Here is a 27,849-nt window from a genome sequence, read left to right as displayed (position 1 = left end):
AGGGTCATAACATAATACGATGGATTTAATCTGATAGAAAAATGTTTAAGTTCAAATTAATTATCACAAAATGAATATATTACATGTAGATAAAGAGTGAGATGCCTAGTTTAAGGCTCCGGTCAGCTATGTCTTTCAGTGACATAGTTGTAACGTTAGTGTTGTGGCCCAATATTTGCTATTTTTAAAAATATATACATGCAATGACAAAAGTTCACTTACGTGGGCAACTTAAATTTATAACAGAACGGACATATTTAAAAGAAGTTACTTTAAATATTGTTTTACATATTTAATGCCCAGCTGTGCCTTACTGTGTCTGCTTTGCCCTTTACATTTACTGCTCCTTGAAAGAAGAGCACACTTCGGAGGGCTCGCCTGATGTCACGCACGGCTTTAACCATGGAGCTGAGCACACGCTGTCAGATGCCAGACATTGCCATTTTCCTTTTCCAGGTGTATCATTGAACTAATGGCAAGAACTGGAGTGAGGCTGAGCTTTTTCCTGTGATTCCTAATTGCATTAAACCAGATTGATTTCGTCGTGTTTATCAAAGTTTGTTTCTCTCATTTTTGTTTGGACCTCATCGACATAAATTCTTTTGTCTGAGCCTCCCTTTAATTTATTGTCATGTCATGCTTCCCCACGGCATTTAAAAAATTATATGTATATATCAATTTAAGATTTTTTAAATGAAATGATATACATATTTAAAGCATTTTATTACGTTAGAGCAGCTCAAAAATGTGCAGTTAATGAGAATAAGTGGTTAAAGTGTCCAGACTTGTTTTGTTGGAACTTTTATTTCCAATACGTAGGATTCAACCTAATTCTGCCTTCTCCGACATGACATATGAGTAGTCTTGTTTTTTCTGCCTTTAATCTTCCCAATAATTCCATTAAATGTTTTCTCCTGATATTGGCAATTCTTCTAGGTAATCCTGACCTTGCCCTTCCCAGAAGATTGTTTTGTTCTTTATTTCTAATCCAATGGTTCTCTCTCACTGATGGAATCATGTTAATTATTGAAACTGGAGCTTGACTTGCATTATGAATTAAAATAATGTACAAAATATTATTTGCAGCAGATTATGTGCCCTTAAGACTGACTCAAATTTTCTATGGGTGGATATATATAAAAAATTAAATGACTGTGATGACTAACTTGAATAGAATCTATCCAACAAGTCTTATGTGACAGGCTCATGATGAAACTCTGAATGCAGGTTCACGTACCACTTTGATTCCTAATTTAAATGACCGTGGGGCTATGCAGGAAAGATGTTTTTCTATAACTGTTAATTGATTTATTGCTGGTTATTTATTCTTAAATGTTAAGTTTATGTTTAGGTGCAATGATTATTTCTTGCTCTTGTTATATTTTTAATGACAGTTTTTTATGCACTTGTCACTTTTTACCTAGTTGTTATCACAATGAATCCAAAATCAGCAATATATCATCAATTAAGTGTAATAATCTGAGAGAAAATTACTTTTCTTATCATTCTCCCTTTTTCACCACAGAATTTTGAGTAGAAACACATATATTATCAAGAATTTAGAATTCCAAAAATAAAACAAATGACCAAATATTAGCCCCAAAATACAATATATTGCTGAGCTTTTAAATAACAAATTGAATGGAACATAAACTGTCATACATTAATTTTATATTAATCCTAATGCATGTTCTTAAAAAAATCTCAATTAGCTTTTTTTCAATAACCTAATGGAGTTGGAAAATTTTTGGAGCGATTAACTCATAAATTATTACAACTCATTAGACTGTTAGTCTGTCAGACAAACCTGATTCAGCACATTCTATACAAAAAGCTATTTTAAAGGTTTAATTTTATTAATATATTTTCCCCTTCAATATTTTATTTTGTTTTGATATAAAAATTAATGCCTTAATTATATAAGGAAATGGTTTTTAGCTGTTTATTTGTGTTTAATGTGACTTAATAGGAAAACAACTAATAGAATTCAGTGGTAAATTAACTATTTGACTTCATGGTTTTGTAAATAACATGAGTTGAAACTGAAATTTTCCGTTTGGTTCTGCAGTGAGTGGCATCAACCTTTGACCCGTGGTCATGTTCCCGGCTCCTGAATTGCAGCTGACAAATCATTCATTGAAAAGGAATATAGGTGAAGACATAGTTTACTTTAACTGAATCACAATATTGCTCGTTTTGGTTAGGGAAATAGAAATTACTTTATGAATACCTTTAAGCTCGTGTCATGAGGTTTCAACATGGAGAACGTGACGGCAGTTACTGTGTTTGTACTGAAGGGCCTCACAGACGAGCTTGAACAGCAGAGCCTCTTATTTCTCCTGTTCCTAGCAATCTATCTGTTTACTCTGACGGGAAATTTAGGGCTGGTTCTACTGGTCATTGGGGACGCCCAGCTCCGCAACCCCATGTACTATTTTCTGAGTGTGTTGTCATCTGTGGATGCCTGCTTTTCCTCGGTAATTACACCAAATATGTTAGTAGATCTCCTTTCAAAGAATAAAGTCATTTCATTCCTTGAGTGTGCAACTCAGATGTTTTTCGCTGTTGCTTTTGGGACCACGGAATGCTTCCTCCTGGCCGCGATGGCCTATGATCGCTACGTAGCCATCTACAACCCCCTCCTGTATCCAGTGAGCATGTCACCCAGAGTCTACGTGTCCCTCATCGCTGCTTCCTATGTTGGTGGCCTTTTGCATGCCTCTGTGCACACGGCGGCCACATTTAGCCTGTCCTTCTGCGCTTCCAATGAAATTAGGCACGTCTTCTGTGACATCCCCCCCCTCCTTGCCATCTCTTGTTCCGACACCCACACCAACCAGCTGTTGCTCTTCTACTTTGTGGGCTCTATTGAGACGGTCACCATCCTGGTCGTGCTGGTGTCCTACGGCTTCATCCTGCTGGCCATTCTGAGGGTGCATTCCGGCGAAGGCAGGAGGAAAGTCTTCTCTACGTGCGGCTCCCACCTCGCCGGAGTGGCCATTTATCACGGGACCATCCTCTTCATGTACGTGAGGCCCAGCTCCAGCTACGCTTTGGACCACGACATGATAGTGTCGTTGTTTTACAGCGTCGTGATTCCCATGCTGAACCCCGTCATCTACAGCCTGAGGAACAGAGACGTGAAAGAGGCAATGAAACGAGTGCTGGGGAGAAGTGGGTGTGTGAGTAAAGGATAGTTTCACCCTAAACATTAAAGTAAGAAGAATGATGTTTGTGTCTCCATATCAAAAAGTTATAATAAAAACACTTCCTTTTAGTGTATTAGTGTCTTTCTATTCTTGTTAGACCTTTTGATGTAAAGATCATAGTCACACCTCCAACTGTGCCATTTCCACACATGCAGGAAAACTGTGTCTTCCATTTGCTTCTTACTTACTTCATTCTCAGATACATGCACCCACCCCTCCACACACATACATATATTTACATATATGCTGACAGTGATTGTATTAGTTTGTCAGGGCTGCCACAGCTCAGCGCAACAGAATAGTTCGTGGCTTATACAACAGAAATGTAGTTGTCAGTGTTCTGTAATCTGGAAGCCTGAGGTCAAGTTAATGACAGCGTTGATTTCTTGAGGCCTTTCTCCTTGGCTTGTAGATAGCAGCCTTCCCCCGTGTCTGCTTTTCTCTCTAAGTGTCTGTGTCCTAATATCTTCTTATAAAGATGTCGGTCATTGGATTAGGGCCCACCCAAAAGACCTCACTTTAACTTAATTACCTTCACAAAGCCCTTATTTCCAAATAGAGTCACATTCTGCAGTACAGGTGTCAGGATTTCAACAGGAATGCTATATTATATGTATATTAACACACACACATAGTCACATACACAGGTAATCTTTTCTTTACAACGAACAGTGTTCACCTTCATCTCAGTATGTCTAGAATTAGATAGGACTCCAGGTTGCAGTTACAAGCAACTTGATTATATCCGACAAGCTTGAGCAAATACTACTTAATTGATACCAAAAAACTATAGCTCACATCTTCCCATACTCCTTTCCATGGAATCACTAGCATCTGACTCCAGCTCAAAGCATTCTGCTCCTTCCTGAGGTCTACGCATTGGCAGCAATCTAAGTAACAGCTTGTGGTTTCGAGCCCACGACAATGTTTTCGAATTCATAGTGTCATTACAGTGCTGTCCATGAGGGTACATTTCACCCCCTTTTGTCACTTCATCCAGAACACAAATCCAAAATCCGTTCTTTCATTTCTCACAATACACAGAGAGTAGGCCTTAATGTTTATAAAGATCACGGTTAAACTCAAGAATGACAAAAGACAAGCACAATTTGGAGAGTGAGCTTGGCTGGCAGGTTGGGCTCCTCCCACAGCTGAGCCCCAGCCCATCTTTCCCCTTCCCCTGGAGGCTGGTCCTGACTCAGCTTTGATCCTGTTTTAGTTTGACCCCTCCTACCCTGTGATGCCCTTGCAGGTGCTACCACTCCTCAGTCCCCAGGCCCCCAAACCAAGGTACAGAAAAGCATGGCCACTATGCTCATGTTCAGCCCGCTTCCAGCACACCTCAGTTTCATTTCAGTACCTGTGTCTTTCAAGAATAATTTTAAGTGGCAATGGCCCTTCTTTCTTTCCTTCCTTACGTCTATTATCATTATTACTATTATTTTGTGAACACCTTTTTTATTCCAACCAAAAAACCTCCTTAGAACATAGAGTACTAAGAATATTTCCCTACAGTGGGATTATTAAGTTTAAATAACACCTCAGCAGTACAAACACAGAGCCTCTCTTATTACAATATATCCCCCCAACAATTTTTCTGCATTTCTTTTCCCCTGTTTTGAATTCTCTCCCCTCTGCCATTCACTTAATTTCTTCCTCAAAATGTCTATTCTTAGTGAGGTCTCATTTGCTACATTATGATTTTTTCCACAATTCTTTCTTTCTTTAACTTTTATTTTTTTTAATAACTACAGTTTACATTCAATATTATTCTGTGTTAGTTTCAGATGTACAGAAAAGGGGTTAGAAAATCATATACTTTACAGAGTGGTCCCCCAGCTGCTTCAAGTACCCACCTAGCCCCACACCTATTTCTCTTGATATTATTAATTGTATTTCCTCCACTGTAATCTATATCTCTGTGGCTGTTCAGCAGCTACACATTTCTACTGCTCAACTCATTCACCTTTTTCATCCAGACCCTCAACCTCCCTCCCCTCTGTCAACTGTCACTCTGTTTGCAAAGGCAGGTATGGTATGTTTTGAGGAAGCAGTTGCCTTTTCCCTAGATGCCACACAATGAAGAGCCTGCTTTGGTCTTCTTTTGTGATCCTCTAAATTTTTAAGTGGCTTGGTAGAGAAGTCATTATAGACATATACTTAAATTCTCTATGACTGAGACCATCAAGGACGGATTAATACATTTTTCACAGGGAAACATTTTTATGTTTAAAGTTTGATACTACCCAAGAACACATTCATCTCAGATTTTAATGACAAACATTATACTTGCAAGTATGCAGACAAAGCTGAAAAAAAGTAAATAGAAAAATATAAATTTTCCCTCTATATGTAATATATACACATACATACATAACCAGTGATCTAGAAGTATACATACAAAACTGTTAATAATTGTTTTATTTTTGTTAATTTTATTTTATTGTTCAAAATATTACAGATGTCCCCTTTTTCCCCATTGACTCCTTCTACCCCACACCCACACCCTGCCCCAGACACTCACCACACTATTGCCTGTGTCCATGGGTTATCCATCTATGCATATAAATTCTTGGTTATACTCTCCCCACCCACCCACCCCCACCTTCCCTCTGAGATTCATCAGCTTGTTCCATATTTCTATGTCATTGCACCTGTTCTGTTCATCACTTTATTTTAAGATTGCACATATAAGTGAGATCCTGTGATATTTGTCTTTCTCTGCCTGCTTATTTTACTTAGCATGATGTTGTCCAGGTCCTCCATGTGTCCCAAAAGGTAAGAGGTCCTTCTTCTTTACAGCTGTGTAGTATTCCATGGTGTAAATCTCCCACAGCTTTTTCATCCACTCATCTACTGATGGGCACTTGGGCTGTTTCCAGATCTTAGCTATTGTAAACTGTGCTGCTATGAACATAGGGGTGTATATATTCTTTCTGATTAGTTTCAGGATTCTTAGGGTATATTCCTAGAAGTGGGATCACTGGGTCAAAAGGCAGCTCCCTTTTTAATTTTTTGAGGAACCTCCATACTGTTTTCCATTGTGGCTGCACCAGTCTGCATTACCACCAGCACTGAACCAGGGTTTCCTTTTCTCCAGGTCCTTGCCAGCACTTGTGTTTTGATGATTTGTTGCTGGTAGTCATTCTGATAAGTATGAAGTGATACCTCACTGTGGGTTTAATTTGCATCTCTCTGATGATGAGTGACACTGAGCATTTTCTCATATGTCCCTTGGCCATCTGTGTGTCCACTTTGGAGAAGTGTCTATTCAGGTCCTTTGCCCATTTTTAAATTGGATCGACTGGTTTCCTCTTGTTGAGTTGTATAAGTTCTTTGTGTATTTTGGAAATTAGTCCCTTAGCAGATGGATCTTTAGCAAATACGTTCTCCCATAATGTAGGGTTTCTTTGTATATTTAAGATTATTTCTTTTTCAGTGCAGAAGTTTTTTAGTTCCATTTCTTTATTTTTTCAGTTTTATCCAAATTCTCTTCAATGTTAACATATACCATTCTAAATCCAAAATACTGAAATGCTGAACTTTTCATAGACAACCAATTGAATTAATGAAAAGTATTTACAAAACCCAAGTGGATATTCTGTAAGAGAAAGCCATTGTGCATTAAAACTTTGCAGAAATAGTTTAACGCTAATGGCTAGCATTTGTTAGTGTTGCCTTAAAGGCTTTGTATCCATCATCCGACTCAAGCTTCCTTGTATCTCTATGGATGGGGAATTATTAATTATCTTGAGCAGATGAGGAAACTGGACCTTTAAAGTTTCCATGACTTATTAGGGGTTATACAGCTAAAAGGGTAAGAGATCTAGAATCTAAATCTTAGAATGTTTTGTTGAAAAGCCAGTGCTCATAATCACTCTTCTACATTTCTTCTCTAAACAATAGATGAAATGATTTATAAAACGACTATCATTGTGCCAAAAATGGAGCTCTTTGCATAATAAAATTCTCTCTCATAGGAGTATGCATGGTAATTTGATTGGTATAGTTTAAAAGACAATATCCCTATTTTCTTATTTTGTTCATCAATTGCCCTTAAAAACACATATATATGGAACATGGTTTAACACATATTGTATGATTTGCTATGACAATGTGGATTTGAAAAGACAAATTCCTGCAAATGTCCAGCAGTACATCTGATTAATAAAGGATGGCTCAACAGAAACAAAAACAAATGAAAAAAAATCCCTGTTTTGGAGACAGCAAAGAAATACCCAACAGGCAAGAGAGCACAGAGAGGTGGACAGGTTAGCATCACAGTTACTGTAGCAGCCGGGAGCCCTCTCTCTGCAGGATTCTAATGAGAGCCTTTTTCACGTCCTGATTTCTCAGACTGTAGATGAGTGGATTCAGCATGGGGATCACAATAGTGTAAAATACAGACGCCACTTGATCCTTGCCAAAGGAGTAGGACTTTTGTGGTCTTAAGTAAGTAAAAATCAGAGTGCCATAAAAGACGGTGACTCCCAGGAGATGGGAGGCACACGTGGAAAAGGCTTTTCTCCTCCCTGAAGTGGAGGAAATTTTCAGCACAGTGGACAGAATGGACAGATAAGACCCACATATTATGGTAAGAGATCCCATTAGGTTGGAGACAGCAAAAACAAATATCATGATTTCTATGCTTTGTGTGTCAGTGCAGGACAGGGCTAGGATTGGGGAAATGTCACAGAAAAAGTGATGGATTATGTTGGAGTCACAGAAATGCAGTCTGCTCATGCAAAGCACATTGATAATCGAGTCCAAAAAGCCTTTCCCATAGGACCCAAAGATGAGGGAGCAGCAGAGTCTTGAGGACATGACAACTGGGTAGTGTAGAGGTTTGCAGATAGCTACATAGCGATCATAGGCCATTGAGGAGAGAAGTAAGCATTCAGTGGTACCCAAGAAGATAAAGAAGTACAGCTGGCTGAAGCAGCTCACGTATGAAATGTGCTTGGTGGAAGTCAGTAAGTTCTCTAAGGTTTTAGGTGTGATGATGTTGGAGTAACTGAGGTCAAGAAATGACAGGTGACTGAGGAAAAAGTACATGGGGGTGTGAAGCTGGAGATCCAGGCGGATTAGCAGGATCATGCCCGCGTTTCCCAGCACACTAGTCAGGTATATCAGGAGAAACAGGATGAAGAGGGCCCGCCCGAGCCCCTCAGAGCCCGTCAGCCCCACGAGCACGAAGTGAGACACGTCTGTGCTGTTCCTTCTATCCATTGAGGTCACTGCTCAGCCTGTTGGGAATCAAGGTGACACTTGGCAGGAGTGGGTTCAAAGGGGTTACTTATATTAGTTTAACATTTCTAAAAACTGATGATATGAGTGATTTACAGAATGTGATGGGAAAACTGAATTTGATTGCCAAATACAGAAGTAGACATAAATTGATACTTGGGAATGATGTAATAAAAATCAACATATTGCATAATTAGAATGAACCTTAGAGTGTTCTAAATGCTTCCCTTTATTCATATGTCTACTCCACATGATAATATTATACCACAGGTGCTACTATTAGCCACATTTTTTAAATGAGAAAAAGGGCACAGACAGTTTAAGTCACTTATTCAGTCAGAGCTATTAAATGCTGGCTCTGACATTCTACCAAGATAGACTGACTCCAGAGAACATGCTCATTATACTCTAGTCCTGTTAATAATTGGAGCAAACCTGGGGGAAAATACTAGATATATCATAAATAATGATAGAAAAATAGTTTCAATGAATCATTTACTGTCCTTTGGTTTTCAAAATTATTTAATAATAACCACCAATAAATTTTAAACTTGGGGATGAAAATTATAAACCAAAATTATTAATTTCCAAAACATATGATTTCCTAGGTTGACTTTTCAAACTCAGATTTCTCCCAAAAATCATATTTCTAAAAGATACACCTTGCTTGTAGACCATAAATCCATCAACTCTATACTTTGGGTTTCACAAACCCTGACCTTCCCTAGGTGAGGTCTTGGTGTGTGTGTGTGTGTATGCATACTTTTCTGAAAATGCCCCCATTATATTTGATGCTAACCAAAAGTCTCTCATTTTGAGAGTAATACTTACCAAGAGCCAAATGCAGTGGGAAAACAAAACAAAATCTTTCTTCCGATCTCATCTGTCTAGAAATTTGTCAACTTCAAGTTTTTCTCACAAAATATGAAAACCATTTGAGTCAAAACTTTCCGGAATGTGTTCTTTTCTTTGACATAATTTCTTTGAAAATGTATATCCTTTCATCTTGTTTTATTATCAGGTAAAAAAAGCAACAGAAATTCTGCTAAGATCCTGGTCCAAAGGAACAGTCGCAGGAAGGCAGGTCTAAAGGAGCAGCGGGGAGCTGCTGGAGCATGAGCGGGGCAGAGCGAGTCTCGTCTCTCTTCCAGGGCGCCTCATATCCTGGGACTGAGGATGATGCAACACCTACGGGTCATCCCTGGAGACAGGTTTCCAAGGAACGGTGTTTGGCTTGTTCCAAGGACAGACGCTCAGGGACTAAGGCAGGTATGTTTTGAGGAAGCAGTTGCCTTTTCCCCAAATGCCACAGGGAGAGAGCCTGCTTTGGCCTCCTTTCCTGACCCTGTATGGCTGGGCCATCCAGGATGGATTAATACAATTTCCACAAGAAAACATTTTTATGTTTGAAGTTTGATACTATCCAAGGAATACAGCACGTTCATTGAAAAGAAATCTTAGAATGCAACAAAATTCAACGAACAAAATGAGAACAAGTCAATAACGTTACAACATTTTGATGAATTTCTCCCAGTTATTTTCTTAGGCTCATTAATACTTATTTTTGTAGTTATACATTTGCATGATCATTATTTAGCATCCAATCCTCATTTATGACCAAAATTGCATAATACAGCATGACCAATGTTACGTTAGCCTTTGATAAAACCCACCAGTTTTTGCATTATGCATTGACTTCTGATCCATAACTAATTTCCCTCTAAATGTGTTTATCACCTCATGAATATTTTAAGGCATCACAAGAAACCATGGTATAGGCTTCCCTTTCTGATTTGACAATCACCTAATTCATCAATGTAGCAATAGTTTTGTAAATTGTTCTGCCACTTATATAAATATGTCAAGTATCTGCTTAAATATGAATGAAAAAAATTTAAATATGGAAAGAAAGCTGTAATATTTTATTGAGAATTATTTTTCTAAGATGAAGAATTAAAAGAATGATCTGAAAAGGGGTAGACTGAGAATAAAAGTGTCCTTGTGAATCTTGCATTAATTCATGCTAATAAAATCAATTTCCATTTCGATTTAAAAGTGACTCTTCCAGGAAAATCTGTTCATAACTCCATATTAACATAGAATGAAGTAAATCCAAAATTGTGAAATGTTCAGTTCTTCCTTAGTTGTTTGTATGTTGGTCAATTAAGTTAACCAAATGTAATTTATAAAAGACAAGTGGATATTCTATAAGAGAAAGCCATTGTGCATTAAAAATATTGCAGGAAAAGAAGTCATCCAATGATAATGTCCAGCATTTACTAAAACTACCTGAAATGTTTTACATCCATCATCTGAATTAATCTTCATTATAACTCTACTGACCTGGAATTATTAATTATCTTGTGCCACTGAAGAAACTAAAATTTTAAAGTTGCCATGACTTATTAGGGGTTACACAGCTAAAAGGATAAGAGATCTAGAATCTAAATCTTAGAATGTCTGGTTCCAAAGCCAGTGCTCAAAATCACTCTTCTACATTCCTTGTCTAAACAATAGATGAAATGATTTATAAACCACTATCATTGTGCCAAAAATGGAGTTATTTGCATATAAAATTCAGTCTTATTCGAGTATGCATGGTAATTTGTTTGGTATAGTTTAAAAGACAATATCCCTATTATCTTATTTTGTTCATCAGTTGTCCTTAAAAACACATATATATGGAACATAGTTTAACACATATTCTATGATTTACATTGCAATGTGGATTTGAAAAGACGAATTCCTGCAAATGTCCAAGAGTGCATCTGATTAATAAAGGATGGCTCAACAGAATCAAAAACAAATGAAAAGACTTCATTGTTTTTGGAGACAGCAAAGAAATACCCAACAGGCAAGAGAGCACAGAGAGGTGGACAGGTTAGCATCACAGTTACTGTAGCAGCCGGGAGCCCTCTCTCTGCAGGACTCTAACGAGAGCCTTTTTCACGTCCTGATTTCTCAGACTGTAGATGAGTGGATTCAGCATGGGGATCACAATAGTGTAAAACACAGACGCCACTTGATCCTTTCCCAAGGAGTAGGACTTTCGTGGTCTTAAGTAAGTAAAAATCAGAGTGCCATAAAAGACGGTAACTCCCAGGAGATGGGAGGCACACGTGGAGAAGGCTTTTCTCTTTCCTGAAGTGGAGGAAATTTTCAGGACAGTAGACAGAATGGACAGATAAGACACACATATTATGATAAGAGATCCCATTAGGGTGGAGCCAGCAAAAACCAATATCATGATTTCGATGTCATGTGTGTCAGTGCAGGACAGGGCTAGGATTGGGGAAGTGTCACAGAAAAAGTGATGGATTATGTTGGAGTCACAGAAATGCAGTCTGCTCATGCAAAGCACATTGATAACCGAGTCCAAAAAACCTTTCCCATAGGACCCAAAGATGAGGGAGCAGCAGAGTCTTGAGGACATGACAACTGGGTAGTGTAGAGGTTTGCAGATAGCTACGTAGCGATCATAGGCCATTGAGGAGAGAAGTAAGCATTCAGTGGTACCCAAGAAGATAAAGAAGTACATCTGGCTGAAGCAGCTCACGTATGAAATGTGCTTGGTAGAAGTCAGTAAGTTCTCTAAGGTTTTAGGTGTGATGACGTTGGAGTAACTGAGGTCAAGAAATGACAGGTGACTGAGGAAAAAGTACATGGGGGTGTGAAGCTGGAGATCCAGGCGGATTAGCAGGATCATGCCCGCGTTTCCCAGCACACTAGTCAGGTATATCAGGAGAAACAGGGTGAACAGGGCCCGCCCGAGCCCCTCAGAGCCCGTCAGCCCCACGAGCACGAAGTGAGACACGTCTGTGCTGTTCCTTCTATCCATTGAGGTCACTGCTCAGCCTGTTGGGAATCAAGGTGACACTTGGCAGGAGTGGGTTCAAAGGGGTTACTTATATTAGTTTAACATTTCTAAAAACTGATGATATGAGTGATTTACAGAATGTGATGGGAAAACTGAATTTGATTGCCAAATACAGAAGTAGGCATAAATTGATACATGGGAATGATGTAATAAAAATCAACATATTATATAATTAGAATGAACCTTAGAGTGTTCTAAATGCTTCCCTTTATTCACATGCCTAGTCCACGTGATAATATTATACCACACGTGCTACTATTAGCCACATTTTTTAAATGAGAAAAAGGGCACAGACAGTTTAAGTCACTTATTCAGTCAGAGCTATTAAATGTTAGCTCTGTCATTCTACCAAGATAGACTGACACTACAGGAGATGCTAATTATACTATATTCCTGATAATAATTAGCGCAAACGTAGGGGAAAATACTAGATATATCAAAAATAATGACAGAAAAACACTTTCTATTAATCATTTACTGTTCTTTTGTTTTGAAAATTACATAATTTTTCATAAATAGATTTGAAACTTAGGGTAGAAAATTATAGAATGCATATTAGTATTAATTTCCAAAGGATATGTTTTTCTAAGATGAACATTGAAAATCTGATTCCTTTCAACAATCCTATTTCGAAAACAGTCACCTTGCTTGTAGACCATAACTCCATCAACTCTCTACTTCAGGTTTCACAAACCCTGACTTCCCTAGGATGAGGTCTTAGAGTGTGTGTATGCATACTTCTCTGGAAATGCCCCCATTATATTTGATCCTAATTAAAATGCTCTAATTTTGAGAGTAAGACTTACCAAGACCCAAAGTCGGTGGGAAAAGAAAACCCTTCTTCGAAATATTATCTGTCTTGAAATTTTTTAACTTCAAGTTTTTTCACAAATTAAATATGAAAACCATTTGAGTCAAAAATTTCTGTAACATGTCCTTTTCTTTGACATAATTTCTTTGAAAATTTATATCCTTTCATCTTGTTTTATTCTCAGGTAAAAAAAAAATCAACAGAAATTCTGCTAAGGCCCGGGTCCAATGGCACAGTCGCGGAAAGGCAGGTCTAAAGGAGCAGCGGGGAGCTGCTGGAGCAGGAGCGGGGCAGAGCGAGTCCCGTCTCGCCTCCAGGGCGCCTCATATCCTGGGACTGAGGATGACGCAACACCTACGGGTCATCCCTGGAGACTGGTTTCCAAGGAAGGGTGTTTGGCTTGTTCCAAGGACAGACGCTCAGGGACTAAGGCAGGTATGTTTTGAGGAAGCAGTTCCTTTTCCCCAGATGCCACACGGAGAGAGCCTGCTTTGGCCTCCTTTCCTGACCCTCTATGGCTGGGCCATCCAGGGTGGATTATTACATTTTCCACAAGGAAACGTTTTTATGATTAAAGTCTGATACTACCGAAAAACACATTCATCTCAGATTTTAATGACAAACATTATACTTGCAAGTATGTAGACAAAGCTGAAAAAAAGGAAATAGAGGGAACAAACAAGGTGGCGGTGTAATTAGCAGTTACACCCGCCGCCTCCCGCAGCCACATCAAAATCACAACTAAAACCCAGAACCACCATCACTCAGAGCCTCCTGGAACCTGGCTGCACAGAAGCCCCACAGCCAGGGAGCTGAAGCAGCACCGAGACCCGGAGGAGGGGCGGAGACGCGGGGGATCAGGGCTGGATCCAGACGAGGCCACGGGCCCACACCCGGTGCCGCGCGGCAAACCCGGGAGGGAATCTCGGCGGTGGGGGTTTCCCAGAGGAGAGAGGGGTCCCAGCCCCACAGCAGGCCCCCAGCCCAAGGCTCCAGGCCGGGAAGAGACGTCCCCACAACTCCGGGCTGTGAAACCAGCGGGGACTGTCCTGAGGGTCGCGGAGGCTGCGGGAGCCCAGCAGCTCCTCTAAAGGGCCCGGCACGGACTCACTCGGACGCTCCCTCTGAGCCCAGCGCCGGGAGCAGCGGCCTGAAGGGACCTGGGACACTCGGGAGGAACTGACCTGCCTGAGATCCGGGCGAGAGGCGGAGGGCGGCTTCCTCCCGGGCAGAAGGGCTGGCGGAGGCCATGGCTCCTTGGCGAGTCCTCCCCGCACACAGCCGGCAGGCAGGCGCCATGTTTGAGTCGCCAGCACCTGACTCACCTTTGACCCCGCCCCGTGATTCCCAGAGGCCCCGCCCCTCCCCACCTGCAGCTCATCCAGGCCATTTCCAGGGGCTTTTCTGTGCAAGGGGCTTCTCGGGCCTCATGCTTAGGACTCTCCTAAAATCTCTCAAACAAGCAGCAGCTGCCCCATACGGCTTGATAAGCGGCCCCAGGCCTGGCACTAGCGGCAGCTGCGTTGGCTCATAGCTGGGCCTCTCCTGGGCACCGCCAAGCCCAGCACAAGTAGGAGCCAACTACGGTTTGCTGTGTAGCCCATGCTGGGGGGCCCTGGGCAAGGCACTGGCACAGGCTGACTTTGCACCTCCCGGGAGGCCCCAGAGACAGTGCGCCTGGTGGTCAGACTCGACCACGCTGGATTACAACCCTACCACATCCACGAGTGACACACTCAAGGGGCGCACTTGGTGAACACCAAAGCTCCACTGAAGTAAATCCTGCTCCATAGGGGTGTCTCCAGCACAGCAGCTCTCTGGCTGTAGGTGCAGCTGGTCCCCACAGCTGATTGGCCTGGGGGTCGGTTCCTCCCAGTGACGCCAACAGCAACCAAGGCTCCACTACAACAGGACAGTGCACACAGCCCACACAGGGGGGCACCTGGAAGGCCCAGCTCAGGTGACTGGGGAGGCTGAGCCACTGGGCCCTACAGGACACCTACTACACAAAGCCACTCTACAAATTCCAGGACACATAGCAGCTCTACTTAATACATAGAAACAAACACCTGGAAGCAGCCAAAATGTGGAGGCAAAGAAACATGTCACCAAGGAAAGAACAGAAGAAATCTCTAGAAGAGGAACTAAATGAAATGGAGCCAAGCAACCTAACAGATACAGAGTTCAGAATAATGGTTATAAGGATGCTCAAGGATATTAGTAAGAGTACTAAGGAAACTAGTGAGATCATCAATGATATAATAAAGGACCAATTTGAAATGAAGGCTACACGAAATTGAAATGAAGAATAATTTACAGGGAATCAACAGTAGAGGACACTGAGAACCAAATCAGCAGTTTGGAACATGAGGAAACAAAAAACACCCAACCAGAAGAGCAAAAAGAAAAAAGAATCCAGAAATATGAAGATAGGGTAAGTAGCCTGAGGGACAACTTCAAGAGGCCCAACATTCATATTATTGCTGTGCCAGAAGGAGAGGAGAGAGAGCAAAAAATTAAAAACCTATTTGAAAAAATAATTACAGAAAACTTTCCCTACCTGGGGAAAGAAATAGACTTACAAGTCCAGGAAGCACAAAGGGCCCCAAACAAGAGGAACCTAAAGAGGCCCACAGCAAGACACATCATAAGTAAAATGCCAAAGGTTAAAGACAAAGAGAGAATATTAAAAGCAGCAAGAGAAAAGCACTTAATTACATACAAGGGAGCACCCATGCAACTGTCAGCTGATTTCTCAACAGAAAATTTGCAAGCCAGAAGGGAGTGGCAAGAAATATTCAAAGTGATGAAAAACATGGAACTACAACCAAGATTACTCTACCCAGCAAAGCTATCATTTAGAATTGAAGGTCAGATAAAGAGCTTCTCAGACAAGGAAAAGCTAAAGGAGTTCATCACCACCAGACCAGTACTATAGGACATATTGAAGGGTCTTCTTTAAGAAGAAGCTAATGAACAAAAGAATCTGACGAACTAAATAGATCCAGAGACATTGACGTATGTAACAGACGATTATATTTCTGAGGAAAGAGGGAAGGGGGTGGAGGCTGGGAAGAGATTAACCAAATAAGTTATATGCATATAAGTATAACCCATGGACACAGACAATGACTGTGTGAAGGCCTGGGGAGGGGTGAAAGCGAGGTGGAGGGGGTCAATTGGGGGGAAAAACATGGGACACCTGTAATACTTTCAACATTAAAGATAAATTTTTTAAAAAAGTAACTAGAAAGATATAAATTTTGCCTCTATATGTAATATATACACATACATACATAACCAGTGATCTAGAAGTATACATACAAAACTGTTAATAATTATTTTTTTATTTTACTTTATTGTTCAAAATATTACAGATGTCCCCTTTTTCCCCATTGACCCCTTCTACTCACATCCACACCCTGCCCCAGACACTCACCACACTATTGCCTGTGCCCAAGGGTTATGCATCTATGCATATAAAGTCTTCGTTACACTCTCTCACCCACCCCTAACTTCCCTCTGAGACTCATCAGCCTGTTCCATGCTTCTATGTCACTGGATCTATTCTGTTCATCATTTTACTTTAAGATTCCACATATAAGTGAGATCCTGTGATATTTGTCCTTCTCTGCCTGCTTATTTTACTTAGCATGATGTTGTCCAGGTCCACCCATGTGTCCCAAAAGGTAAGAGGTCCTTCTTCTTTACAGCTGTGTAGTATTCCATGGTGTAAATCTCCCACAGCTTTTTCATCCACTCATCTACTGATGGGCACTTGGGCTGTTTCCAGATCTTAGCTATTGTAAACTGTGCTGCTATGAACATAGGGGTGCTTATATTCTTTCTGATTAGTTTCAGGATTCTTAGGGTATATTTCTAGAAGAGGAATCACTAGATCAAAAGGAAGCTCCCTTTTTAATTTTTTGAAGAACCTCCATAATGCTTTTCATAGTGGCTGCACCAGTCTGCATTCCCACCAGCAGTGCACTAAGGCTCCCCTTTCTCCACACCCTCACCAGCACATGTCATTTGTTGATTTGTTGATGGCAGCCAATCTGACCGCTGTGAGGTGATACCTCATTGTGGTTTTAATTTGTATCTCTCTGATGATTAGTGACACTGAGCATTTTTTCATATCCCTTGGCCATCTGTGTGTCCACTTTGGAGAACTGTCTATTCAGGTCCTTTGCACATTTTTTAATTGGATCGATTGTTTTCCTCCTGTTGAGTTGTATGAGTTCTTTGTATATTCTGGAAATTAGTCCCTTATCAGATGTATTTTTGGCAAACATGTTCTCCCATACCATGGGATTCCTTTGTATATTTAGGATGATTCCATTTCCTTATTTTTTTTCAATTTTTTCCAAATTTTCTTCAATCTTAACATATACCATTCTAAATCCAAAATACTGAAATGCTGAACTTTTCATAGACAACGAATTGAATTAATGAAAAGTATTTATAAAACGCAAGTGGATATTCTATAGGAGAAAGCCATTGTGCATTAAAAATTTGCAGGAATAGTAGTCGTGTAATGCTAATGCCTACTATTTGTTAGTGTTGAATTAAAGGCTTTGTATCCATCATCCGACTCAAGCTTCCTTGTATCTCTATGGATAGGGAATTATTAATTATCTTGAGCAGATGAGGAAACTGCACCTTTAAAGTTTCCATGATTTATTAGGGGTTATACACCTAAAAGGGTTAGAGATCTAGAATCTAAAACTCAGAATGTTTGATTCCAAAGCCACTGCACATAACCACTCTTCTACATTTCTTCTCTAAACAATAGATGAAATGATTTATAAAACCACTATCATTGTGCCAAAAATGGAGCTATTTGCATAATGAAATTGTCTCTCATTTGAGTATGCATGGTCATTTGTATGCAATAGCTTAAAAAAATGACATCCATATTTTCTTATTTTGTTCATCAGTTGCCCTTAAAAACACATATATATAAAACATGGTTTAACACATATTCTATGATTTGCTATGACAATGTGGATTTGAAAAGACAAATTCCTGCAAATGTCCAGCAGTACATCTCTGATTAATAAAGGATGGTTCAACAGAATCAAAAACAAATGAAAAGACTTCATTGTTTTTGGAGACAGCAAAGAAATACCCAACAGGCAAGAGAGCACAGAGAGGTGGACAGGTTAGCATCACAGTTACTGTAGCAGCCGGGAGCCCTCTCTCTGCAGGACTCTAATGAGAGCCTTTTTCACGTCCTGATTTCTCAGACTGTAGATGAGTGGATTCAGCATGGGGATCACAATAGTGTAAAACACAGACGCCACTTGATCCTTTCCCAAGGAGTAGGACTTTCGTGGTCTTAAGTAAGTAAAAATCAGAGTGCCATAAAAGACGGTGACTCCCAGGAGATGGGAGGCACACGTGGAGAAGGCTTTTCTCTTTCCTGAAGTGGAGGAAATTTTCAGGACAGTGGACAGAATGGACAGATAAGACACACATATTATGGTAAGAGATCCCATTAGGGTGGAGCCAGCAAAAACGAATATCATGATTTCTATGCTTTGTGTGTCAGTGCAGGACAGGGCTAGGATTGGGGAAATGTCACAGAAAAAGTGATGGATTACATTGGAGTCACAGAAATGCAGTCTGCTCATGCAAAGCACATTGATAATCGAGTCCAAAAAGCCTTTGCCATAGGACCCAAAGATGAGGGAGCAGCAGAGTCTTGAGGACATGACAACTGGGTAGTGTAGAGGTTTGCAGATAGCTACGTAGCGATCATAGGCCATTGAGGAGAGAAGAAAACATTCAGTGGCACCAAAGAAAACAAAAAAGTACATCTGGCTGAAGCAGCTCACGTATGAAATGTGCTTGTTGGAAGTCAGTAAGTTCTCTAAGGTTTTAGGTGTGATGACGTTGGAGTAACTGAGGTCAAGAAATGACAGGTGACTGAGGAAAAAGTACATGGGGGTGTGAAGCTGGAGATCCAGGCGGATTAGCAGGATCATGCCCGCGTTTCCCAGCACACTAGTCAGGTATATCAGGAGAAACAGGGTGAACAGGGCCCGCCCAAGCCCCTCAGAGCCCGTCAGCCCCACGAGCACGAAGTGAGACACGTCTGTGCTGTTCCTTCTCTCCATTGAGGTCACTGCTCAGCCTGTTGGGAATCAAGGTGACACTTGGCAGGAATGGGTTCAAAGGGGTTACTTATATTAGTTTAACATTTCTAAAAACTGATGATATGAGTGATTTACAGAATGTGATGGGAAAACTGAATTTGATTGCCAAATACAGAAGTAGGCATAAATTGATACTTGGGAATGATGTAATAAAAATCAACATATTGCATAATTAGAATGAACCTTAGAGTGTTCTAAATGCTTCCCTTTATTCATATATCTACTCCACGTGATAATATTATACTACACGTGCTACTATTAGCCACATTTTTTTAAATGAAAACAGGGCACAGACAGTTTAAGTCACTTATTCAGTCAGAGCTATTAAATGCTGGCTCTGACATTCTACCAAGATAGACTGACTCCAGAGAACATGCTCATTATACTCTATTCCTGTTAATAATTGGAGCAAACCTGGGGGAAAATACTAGATATATCATAAATAATGATAGAAAAATAGTTTCAATGAATCATTTACTGTCCTTTGGTTTTCAAAATTATTTAATAATAACCACCAATAAATTTTAAACTTGGGGATGAAAATTATAGACCACATATTAGTATTATTAATTTCCAAAAGATATGATTTCCTAGGTTGACTTTTCAAACTCAGATTTCTCCCAAAAATTATATTTCCAAAAGATACACCTTGCTTGTAGACCATAAATCCATCAACTCTATACTTTGGGTTTCACAAACCCTGACCTTCCCTAGGTGAGGTCTTGGTGTGTGTGTGTGTATGCATACTTTTCTGAAAATGCCCCCATTATATTTGATGCTAACCAAAAGTCTCTCATTTTGAGAGTAATACTTACCAAGAGCCAAATGCAGTGGGAAAACAAAACAAAACCTTTCTTCCAATCTCATCTGTCTAGAAATTTGTCAACTTCAAGTTTTTCTCACAAAATATGAAAACCATTTGAGTCAAAACTTTCCGGAATGTGTTCTTTTCTTTGACATAATTTCTTTGAAAATGTATATCCTTTCATCTTGTTTTATTATCAGGTAAAAAAAGCAACAGAAATTCTGCTAAGGCCCTGGTCCAATGGCACAGTCGCGGGAAGGCAGGTCTAAAGGAGCAGCGGGGAGCTGCTGGAGCAGGAGCGGGGCAGAGCGAGTCCCGTCTCGCCTCCAGGGCGCCTCATATCCTGGGACTGAGGATGACGCAACACCTACGGGTCATCCCTGGAGACGGGTTTCCAAGGAAGGGTGTTTGGCTTGTTCCAAGGACAGACGCTCAGGGACTAAGGCAGGTATGTTTTGAGGAAGCAGTTGCCTTTTCCCCAGATGCCACAGGGAGAGAGCCTGCTTTGGCCTCCTTTCCTGACCCTCTATGGCTGGGCCATCCAGGGTGGATTAATACAATTTCCACAAGAAAACATTTTTATGTTTGAAGTTTGATACTATCCAAGGAATACAGCACGTTCATTGAAAAGAAATCTTAGCATGCAACAAAATTCAACGAACAAAATGAGAACAAGTCAATAACGTTACAACATTTTGATGAATTTCTCCCAGTTATTTTCTTAGGCTCATTAATACTTATTTTTGTAGTTATACATTTGCATGATCATTATTTAGCATCCAATCCTCATTTATGACCAAAATTGCATAATACAGCATGACCAATGTTACGTTAGCCTTTGATAAAACCCACCAGTTTTTGCATTATGCATTGACTTCTGATCCATAACTAATTTCCCTCTAAATGTGTTTATCACCTCATGAATATTTTAAGGCATCACAAGAAACCATGGTGTAGGCTTCCCTTTCTGGTTTGATAATCACCTAATTCATCAATGTAGCAATAGTTTTGTAAATTGTTCTGCCACTTATATAAATATGTCAAGTATCTGCTTAAATATGAATGAAAAAAATTTAAATATGGAAAGAAAGCTGTAATATTTTATTGAGAATTATTTTTCTAAGATGAAGAATTAAAAGAATGATCTGAAAAGGGGTAGACTGAGAATAAAAGTGTCCTTGTGAATCTTGCATTAATTCATGCTAATAAAATCAATTTCCATTTCGATTTAAAAGTGACTCTTCCAGGAAAATCTGTTCATAACTCCATATTAACATAGAATGAAGTAAATCCAAAATTGTGAAATGTTCAGTTCTTCCTTAGTTGTTTGTATGTTGGTCAATTAAGTTAACCAAATGTAATTTATAAAAGACAAGTGGATATTCTATAAGAGAAAGCCATTGTGCATTAAAAATATTGCAGGAAAAGAAGTCATCCAATGATAATGTCCAGCATTTACTAAAACTACCTGAAATGTTTTACATCCATCATCTGAATTAATCTTCATTATAACTCTACTGACCTGGAATTATTAATTATCTTGTGCCACTGAAGAAACTAAAATTTTAAAGTTGCCATGACTTATTAGGGGTTACACAGCTAAAAGGATAAGAGATCTAGAATCTAAATCTTAGAATGTCTGGTTCCAAAGCCAGTGCTCAAAATCACTCTTCTACATTCCTTGTCTAAACAATAGATGAAATGATTTATAAAACCACTATCATTGTGCCAAAAATGGAGTTATTTGCATATAAAATTCAGTCTTATTCGAGTATGCATGGTAATTTGTTTGGTATAGTTTAAAAGACAATATCCCTATTATCTTATTTTGTTCATCAGTTGTCCTTAAAAACACATATATATGGAACATAGTTTAACACATATTCTATGATTTACATTGCAATGTGGATTTGAAAAGACGAATTCCTGCAAATGTCCAAGAGTGCATCTGAATAATAAAGGATGGCTCAACAGAATCAAAAACAAATGAAAAGACTTTATTGTTTTTGGAGACAGCAAAGAAATACCCAACAGGCAAGAGAGCACAGAGAGGTGGACAGGTTAGCATCACAGTTACTGTAGCAGCCGGGAGCCCTCTCTCTGCAGGACTCTAACGAGAGCCTTTTTCACGTCCTGATTTCTCAGACTGTAGATGAGTGGATTCAGCATGGGGATCACAATAGTGTAAAATACAGACGCCACTTGATCCTTTCCCAAGGAGTAGGACTTTCGTGGTCTTAAGTAAGTAAAAATTGTAGTTCCATAAAAGACGGTGACTCCCAGGAGATGGGAGGCACATGTAGAGAAGGCTTTTCTCTTTCCTGAAGTGGAGGAAATTTTCAGGACAGTGGACAGAATGGACAGATAAGACCCACATATTGTGAAAACAGATATCATTAGGGTGGAGCCAGCAAAAATGAATATCATGATTTCAATGTCATGTGTGTCAGTGCAGGACAGGGCTAGGATTGGGGAAGTGTCACAGAAAAAATGATGGATTATGTTGGAGTCACAGAAATGCAGTCTGCTCATGCAAAGCACATTGATAACCGAGTCCAAAAAGCCTTTGCCATAGGACCCAAAGATGAGGGAGCAGCAGAGTCTTGAGGACATGACAACTGGGTAGTGTAGAGGTTTGCAGATAGCTACGTAGCGATCATAGGCCATTGAGGAGAGAAGTAAGCATTCAGTGGTACCCAAGAAGATAAAGAAGTACATCTGGCTGAAGCAGCTCACGTATGAAATGTGCTTGGTGGAAGTCAGTAAGTTCTCTAAGGTTTTAGGTGTGATGACGTTGGAGTAACTGAGATCAAGAAATGACAGGTGACTGAGGAAAAAGTACATGGGGGTGTGAAGCTGGAGATCCAGGCGGATTAGCAGGATCATGCCCGCGTTTCCCAGCACACTAGTCAGGTATATCAGGAGAAACAGGGTGAACAGGGCCCGCCCGAGCCCCTCAGAGCCCGTCAGCCCCACAAGCACGAAGTGAGACACGTCTGTGCTGTTCCTTCTCTCCATTGAGGTCACTGCTCAGCCTGTTGGGAATCAAGGTGACACTTGGCAGGAATGGGTTCAAAGGGGTTACTTATATTAGTTTAACATTTCTAAAAACTGATGATATGAGTGATTTACAGAATGTGATGGGAAAACTGAATTTGATTGCCAAATACAGAAGTAGGCATAAATTGATACTTGGGAATGATGCAATAAAAATCAACATATTGCATAATTAGAATGAACCTTAGAGTGTTCTAAATGCTTCCCTTTATTCATATATCTACTCCACGTGATAATATTATACCACACGTGCTACTATTAGCCACATTTTTTTAAATGAAAAAAGGGCACAGACAGTTTAAGTCACTTATTCAGTCAGAGCTATTAAATAATGACAGAAAAACACTTTCTATTAATCATTTACTGTTCTTTTGTTTTGAAAATTATATAATTTTTCATAAATAGATTTGAAACCTAGGGAAGAAAATTATAGAATGCATATTAGTATTAATTTCCAAAGGATATGTTTTTCTAAGATGAACATTGAAAATCTGATTTCTTTCAACAATCCTATTTCGAAAACAGTCACCTTGCTTGTAGACCATAACTCCATCAACTCTCTACTTCAGGTTTCACAAACCCTGACTTCCCTAGGATGAGGTCTTAGAGTGTGTGTATGCATACTTCTCTGGAAATGCCCCCATTATATTTGATCCTAATTAAAACGCTCTAATTTTGAGAGTAAGACTTACCAAGACCCAAAGTTGGTGGGAAAAGAAAACCCTTCTTCGAAATATTATCTGTCTAGAAATTTGTCAACTTCAAGTTTTTTCACAAGTAAAATACGAAAACCATTTGAGTCAAAAATTTTTGTAACATGTCCTTTTCTTTGACATAATTTCTTTGAAAATTTATATCCTTTCATCTTGTTTTATTCACAGGTAAAAAAATCAACAGAAATTCTGCTAAGGCCCTGATCCAATGGAACAGTCGCGGGAAGGCAGGTCTAAAGGAGCAGCGGGGAGCTGCTGGAGCAGGAGCGGGGCAGAGCGAGTCCCGTCTCGCCTCCAGGGCGCCTCATATCCTGGGACTGAGGATGACGCAACACCTACGGGTCATCCCTGGAGACTGGTTTCCAAGGAAGGGTGTTTGGCTTGTTCCAAGGACAGACGCTCAGGGACTAAGGCAGGTATGTTTTGAGGAAGCAGTTGCCTTTTTCCCAGATGCCACACGGAGAGAGCCTGCTTTGGCCTCCTTTCCTGACCCTCTATGGCTGGGCCATCCAGGGTGGATTATTACATTTTCCACAAGGAAACGTTTTTATGATTAAAGTCTGATACTACCGAAAAACACATTCATCTCAGATTTTAATGACAATCATTATACTTGCAAGTATGTAGACAAAGCTGAAAAAAAGTAAATAGAAAACTATAAATTTTGCCTCTATATGTAATATATACACATACATACATAACCAGTGATCTAGAAGTATACATACAAAAGTGTTAATAATTGTATTTTGTTTTTGTTAATTTTATTTTATTGTTCAAAATATTACAGATGTCCCCTTTTTCCCCATTGACTCCTTCTACCCCACACCCACACCCTGCCCCAGACACTCACCACACTATTGCCTGTGTCCAAGGTTTATGCATCTATGCATATAAATTCTTGGCTATACTCTCCCCACCCAACCTCAACTTCCCTCTGAGATTCATCAGCCTGTTCCATATTTCTATGTCATTGGATCTGTTTTGTTCATCACTTTATTTTAAGATTGCACATATAAGTGAGATCCTGTGATATTTGTCTTTCTCTGCCTGCTTATTTTACTTAGCATGATGTTGTCTAGGTCCATCCATGCTGTCCCAAAAGGTAAGAGGTCCTTCTTCTTTACAGCTGCGTAGTATCCCATGGTGTGAATCTCCCACAGCTTTTTCATCCACTCATCTACTGATGGGCACTTGGGCTGTTTCCACATCTTAGCTATTGTAAACTGCGCGGCCATGAACATAGGGGTGCATATATTCTTTCTAGTTTGTTTCAGGATTCTTAGGGTATATTCTTAGAAGTGGGATCACTGGGTCAAAAGGCAGCTCCCTTTTTAATTTTTTGAGGAACCTCCACAATGCTTTTCATAGTGGCTGCACCAGTCTGCATTCCCACCAGCAGTGTACTAGGGCTCCCCTTTCTCCACACCCTCACCAGCACATGTCATTTGTTGATTTGTTGATGGCAGCCATTCTTACCGCTGTGAGGTGACACCTCATTGTGGTTTTAATTTGCATCTCTCTGATAATCAGTGACACTGAGCATTTTCCCATGTGTCTCTTGGCCATCTGTGTGTCCACTTTGGAGAAGTGTCTATTCAGGTCCTTTGCCCATTTTTTAATTGGATCATTTGTTTTCCTCTTTTTGAGTTGTATGAGTTCTTTGTATATTTTGGAAATTAATCCATTATCAGATGTATTTTTGGCAAACATGTTCTCCCATACCATGGGGTTCCTTTGTATATTTAGGATGATTTCTTTTGCTGTGCGGAAGAAGCTTTTTAGTTCCATTACCTTATTTTTTTTTCAATTTTTTCCAAATTCTCTTCAATGTTAACATATACCATTCTAAACCAAAATACTGAAATGCTGAACTTTTCATAGACAACCAATTGAATTAATGAAAAGTATTTACAAAACACAAGTGGGCATTCTATATGAGAAAGCCAGTGTGCATTAAAACTTTGCAGGAATAGTTCTCTAATGCTAATGGCTAGCATTTGTTAGTGTTGCCTTAAAGGCTTTGTATCCATCATCCGACTCAAGCTTCCTTGTATCTCTACAGATGGAGAATTATTAATTATCTTGAGCAGATGAGGAAACTGGACCTTTAAAGTTTCCATGATTTATTAGGGGTTATACAGCTAAAAGGGTAAGAGATCTAGAATCTAAATCTTAGAATGTTTGGTTCCAAAGCCAGTGCTCATAATCACTCTTCTACATTTTTTCTCTAAACAATAGATGAAATGATTTATAAAACCACTATCATTGTGCCAAAAATGGAGCTATTTGCATATAAAATTCAGTCTTATTCGAGTATGCATGGTAATTTGTTTAGAATAGCTTAAAAGACGATATCCCTATTTTCTTATTTTGTTCATCAGTTGCCCTTAAAAACACATATATATGGAACATGGTTTAACACATATTCTATGATTTGCTATGACAATGTGGATTTGAAAAGACAAATTCCTGCAAATGTCCAACAGCACATCTGATTAATAAAGGATGGCTCAACAGAATCAAAAACAAATGAAAAGACTTCATTGTTTTTGGAGACAGCAAAGAAATACCCAACAGGCAAGAGAGCACAGAGAGGTGGACAGGTTAGCATCACAGTTACTGTAGTAGCCGGGAGCCCTCTCTCTGCAGGACTCTAATGAGAGCCTTTTTCACGTCCTGATTTCTCAGACTGTAGATGAGTGGATTCAGCATGGGGATCACAATAGTGTAAAATACAGACGCCACTTGATCCTTTCCAAAGGAGTAGGACTTTTGTGGTCTTAAGTAAGTAAAAATCAGAGTGCCATAAAAGACAGTGACTCCCAGGAGATGGGAGGCACACGTGGAGAAGGCTTTTCTCTTTCCTGAAGTGGAGGAAATTTTCAGGACAGTGGACAGAATGGACAGATAAGACACACATATTATGATAAGAGATCCCATTAGGGTGGAGCCAGCAAAAACGAATATCATGATTTCTATGCTTTGTGTGTCAGTGCAGGACAGGGCTAGGATTGGGGAAGTGTCACAGAAAAAGTGATGGATTACATTGGAGTCACAGAAATGCAGTCTGCTCATGCAAAGCACATGGATAACCGAGTCCAAAAAGCCTTTCCCATAGGACCCAAAGATGAGGGAGCAGCAGAGTCTTGAGGACATGACAACTGGGTAGTGTAGAGGTTTGCAGATAGCTACGTAGCGATCATAGGCCATTGAGGAGAGAAGAAAACATTCAGTGGCACCAAAGAAAACAAAAAAGTACATCTGGCTGAAGCAGCTCACGTATGAAATGTGCTTGTTGGAAGTCAGTAAGTTCTCTAAGGTTTTAGGTGTGATGACGTTGGAGTAACTGAGGTCAAGAAATGACAGGTGACTGAGGAAAAAGTACATGGGGGTGTGAAGCTGGAGATCCAGGCGGATTAGCAGGATCATGCCCGCGTTTCCCAGCACACTAGTCAGGTATATCAGGAGAAACAGGGTGAACAGGGCCCGCCCGAGCCCCTCAGAGCCCGTCAGCCCCACGAGCACGAAGTGAGACACGTCTGTGCTGTTCCTTCTCTCCATTGAGGTCACTGCTCAGCCTGCTGGGAATCAAGGTGACACTTGGCAGGAATGGGTTCAAAGGGGTTACTTATATTAGTTTAACATTTCTAAAAACTGATGATATGAGTGATTTACAGAATGTGATGGGAAAACTGAATTTGATTGCCAAATACAGAAGTAGGCATAAATTGATACTTGGGAATGATGTAATAAAAATCAACATATTGCATAATTAGAATGAACCTTAGAGTGTTCTAAATGCTTCCCTTTATTCATATATCTACTCCACGTGATAATATTATACCACACGTGCTACTATTAGCCACATTTTTTTTAATGAAAAAAGTGCACAGTTTAAGTCACTTATTCAGTCAGAGCTATTAAATGCTGGCTCTGACATTCTACCAAGATAGACTGACTCCAGAGAAC

General features: G+C 39.9%; 6 protein-coding genes across 6 annotated transcripts; 1 reads left to right on the top strand and 5 right to left on the bottom strand.

Moving 5' to 3' along the window:
* Positions 1–2,222: 2,222 nt before the first annotated feature.
* On the top strand, positions 2,223–3,197 carry LOC308565575 (olfactory receptor 5T2-like; the record flags this gene model as incomplete). Its single annotated transcript, XM_081154890.1, is given in 2 exon segments — positions 2,223–2,246; positions 2,250–3,197. Coding segments are annotated over 2 exon segments (972 nt in total).
* A 4,296-nt stretch (positions 3,198–7,493) lies between these two features.
* Positions 7,494–8,438, bottom strand: LOC308565574 (olfactory receptor 8H1-like; the record flags this gene model as incomplete). Its single annotated transcript, XM_081154889.1, has 1 exon — positions 7,494–8,438. The coding sequence occupies one exon, from the start codon at positions 8,436–8,438 to the stop codon at positions 7,494–7,496; it is 945 nt and encodes a 314-aa protein (XP_081011015.1).
* A 2,911-nt stretch (positions 8,439–11,349) lies between these two features.
* LOC308565573 (olfactory receptor 8H1-like) lies at positions 11,350–12,294 on the bottom strand (the record flags this gene model as incomplete). Its single annotated transcript, XM_081154888.1, has 1 exon — positions 11,350–12,294. One exon carries the CDS (start codon positions 12,292–12,294, stop codon positions 11,350–11,352), a length of 945 nt encoding a protein of 314 aa, XP_081011014.1.
* A 6,027-nt stretch (positions 12,295–18,321) lies between these two features.
* Positions 18,322–19,266, bottom strand: LOC308565572 (olfactory receptor 8H1-like; the record flags this gene model as incomplete). The annotated part of the gene is made up of 1 exon (XM_081154887.1): positions 18,322–19,266. One exon carries the CDS (start codon positions 19,264–19,266, stop codon positions 18,322–18,324), a length of 945 nt encoding a protein of 314 aa, XP_081011013.1.
* A 2,917-nt stretch (positions 19,267–22,183) lies between these two features.
* LOC308565571 (olfactory receptor 8H1-like) lies at positions 22,184–23,128 on the bottom strand (the record flags this gene model as incomplete). Its single annotated transcript, XM_081154886.1, has 1 exon — positions 22,184–23,128. One exon carries the CDS (start codon positions 23,126–23,128, stop codon positions 22,184–22,186), a length of 945 nt encoding a protein of 314 aa, XP_081011012.1.
* Positions 23,129–26,496: 3,368 nt separating this feature from the next.
* LOC308565570 (olfactory receptor 8H1-like) lies at positions 26,497–27,441 on the bottom strand (the record flags this gene model as incomplete). The annotated part of the gene is made up of 1 exon (XM_081154885.1): positions 26,497–27,441. One exon carries the CDS (start codon positions 27,439–27,441, stop codon positions 26,497–26,499), a length of 945 nt encoding a protein of 314 aa, XP_081011011.1.
* Between the last annotated feature and the right edge of the window lie 408 nt (positions 27,442–27,849).

This window comes from Miniopterus schreibersii (assembly GCF_964146895.1).
Source record: "Miniopterus schreibersii genome assembly, chromosome: 12".
NCBI lineage: Eukaryota > Metazoa > Chordata > Mammalia > Chiroptera > Miniopteridae > Miniopterus > Miniopterus schreibersii.
The sequence above is the reverse complement of the archived record's forward strand: the minus strand, read 5'-3'. Positions and strand labels throughout refer to the sequence as shown.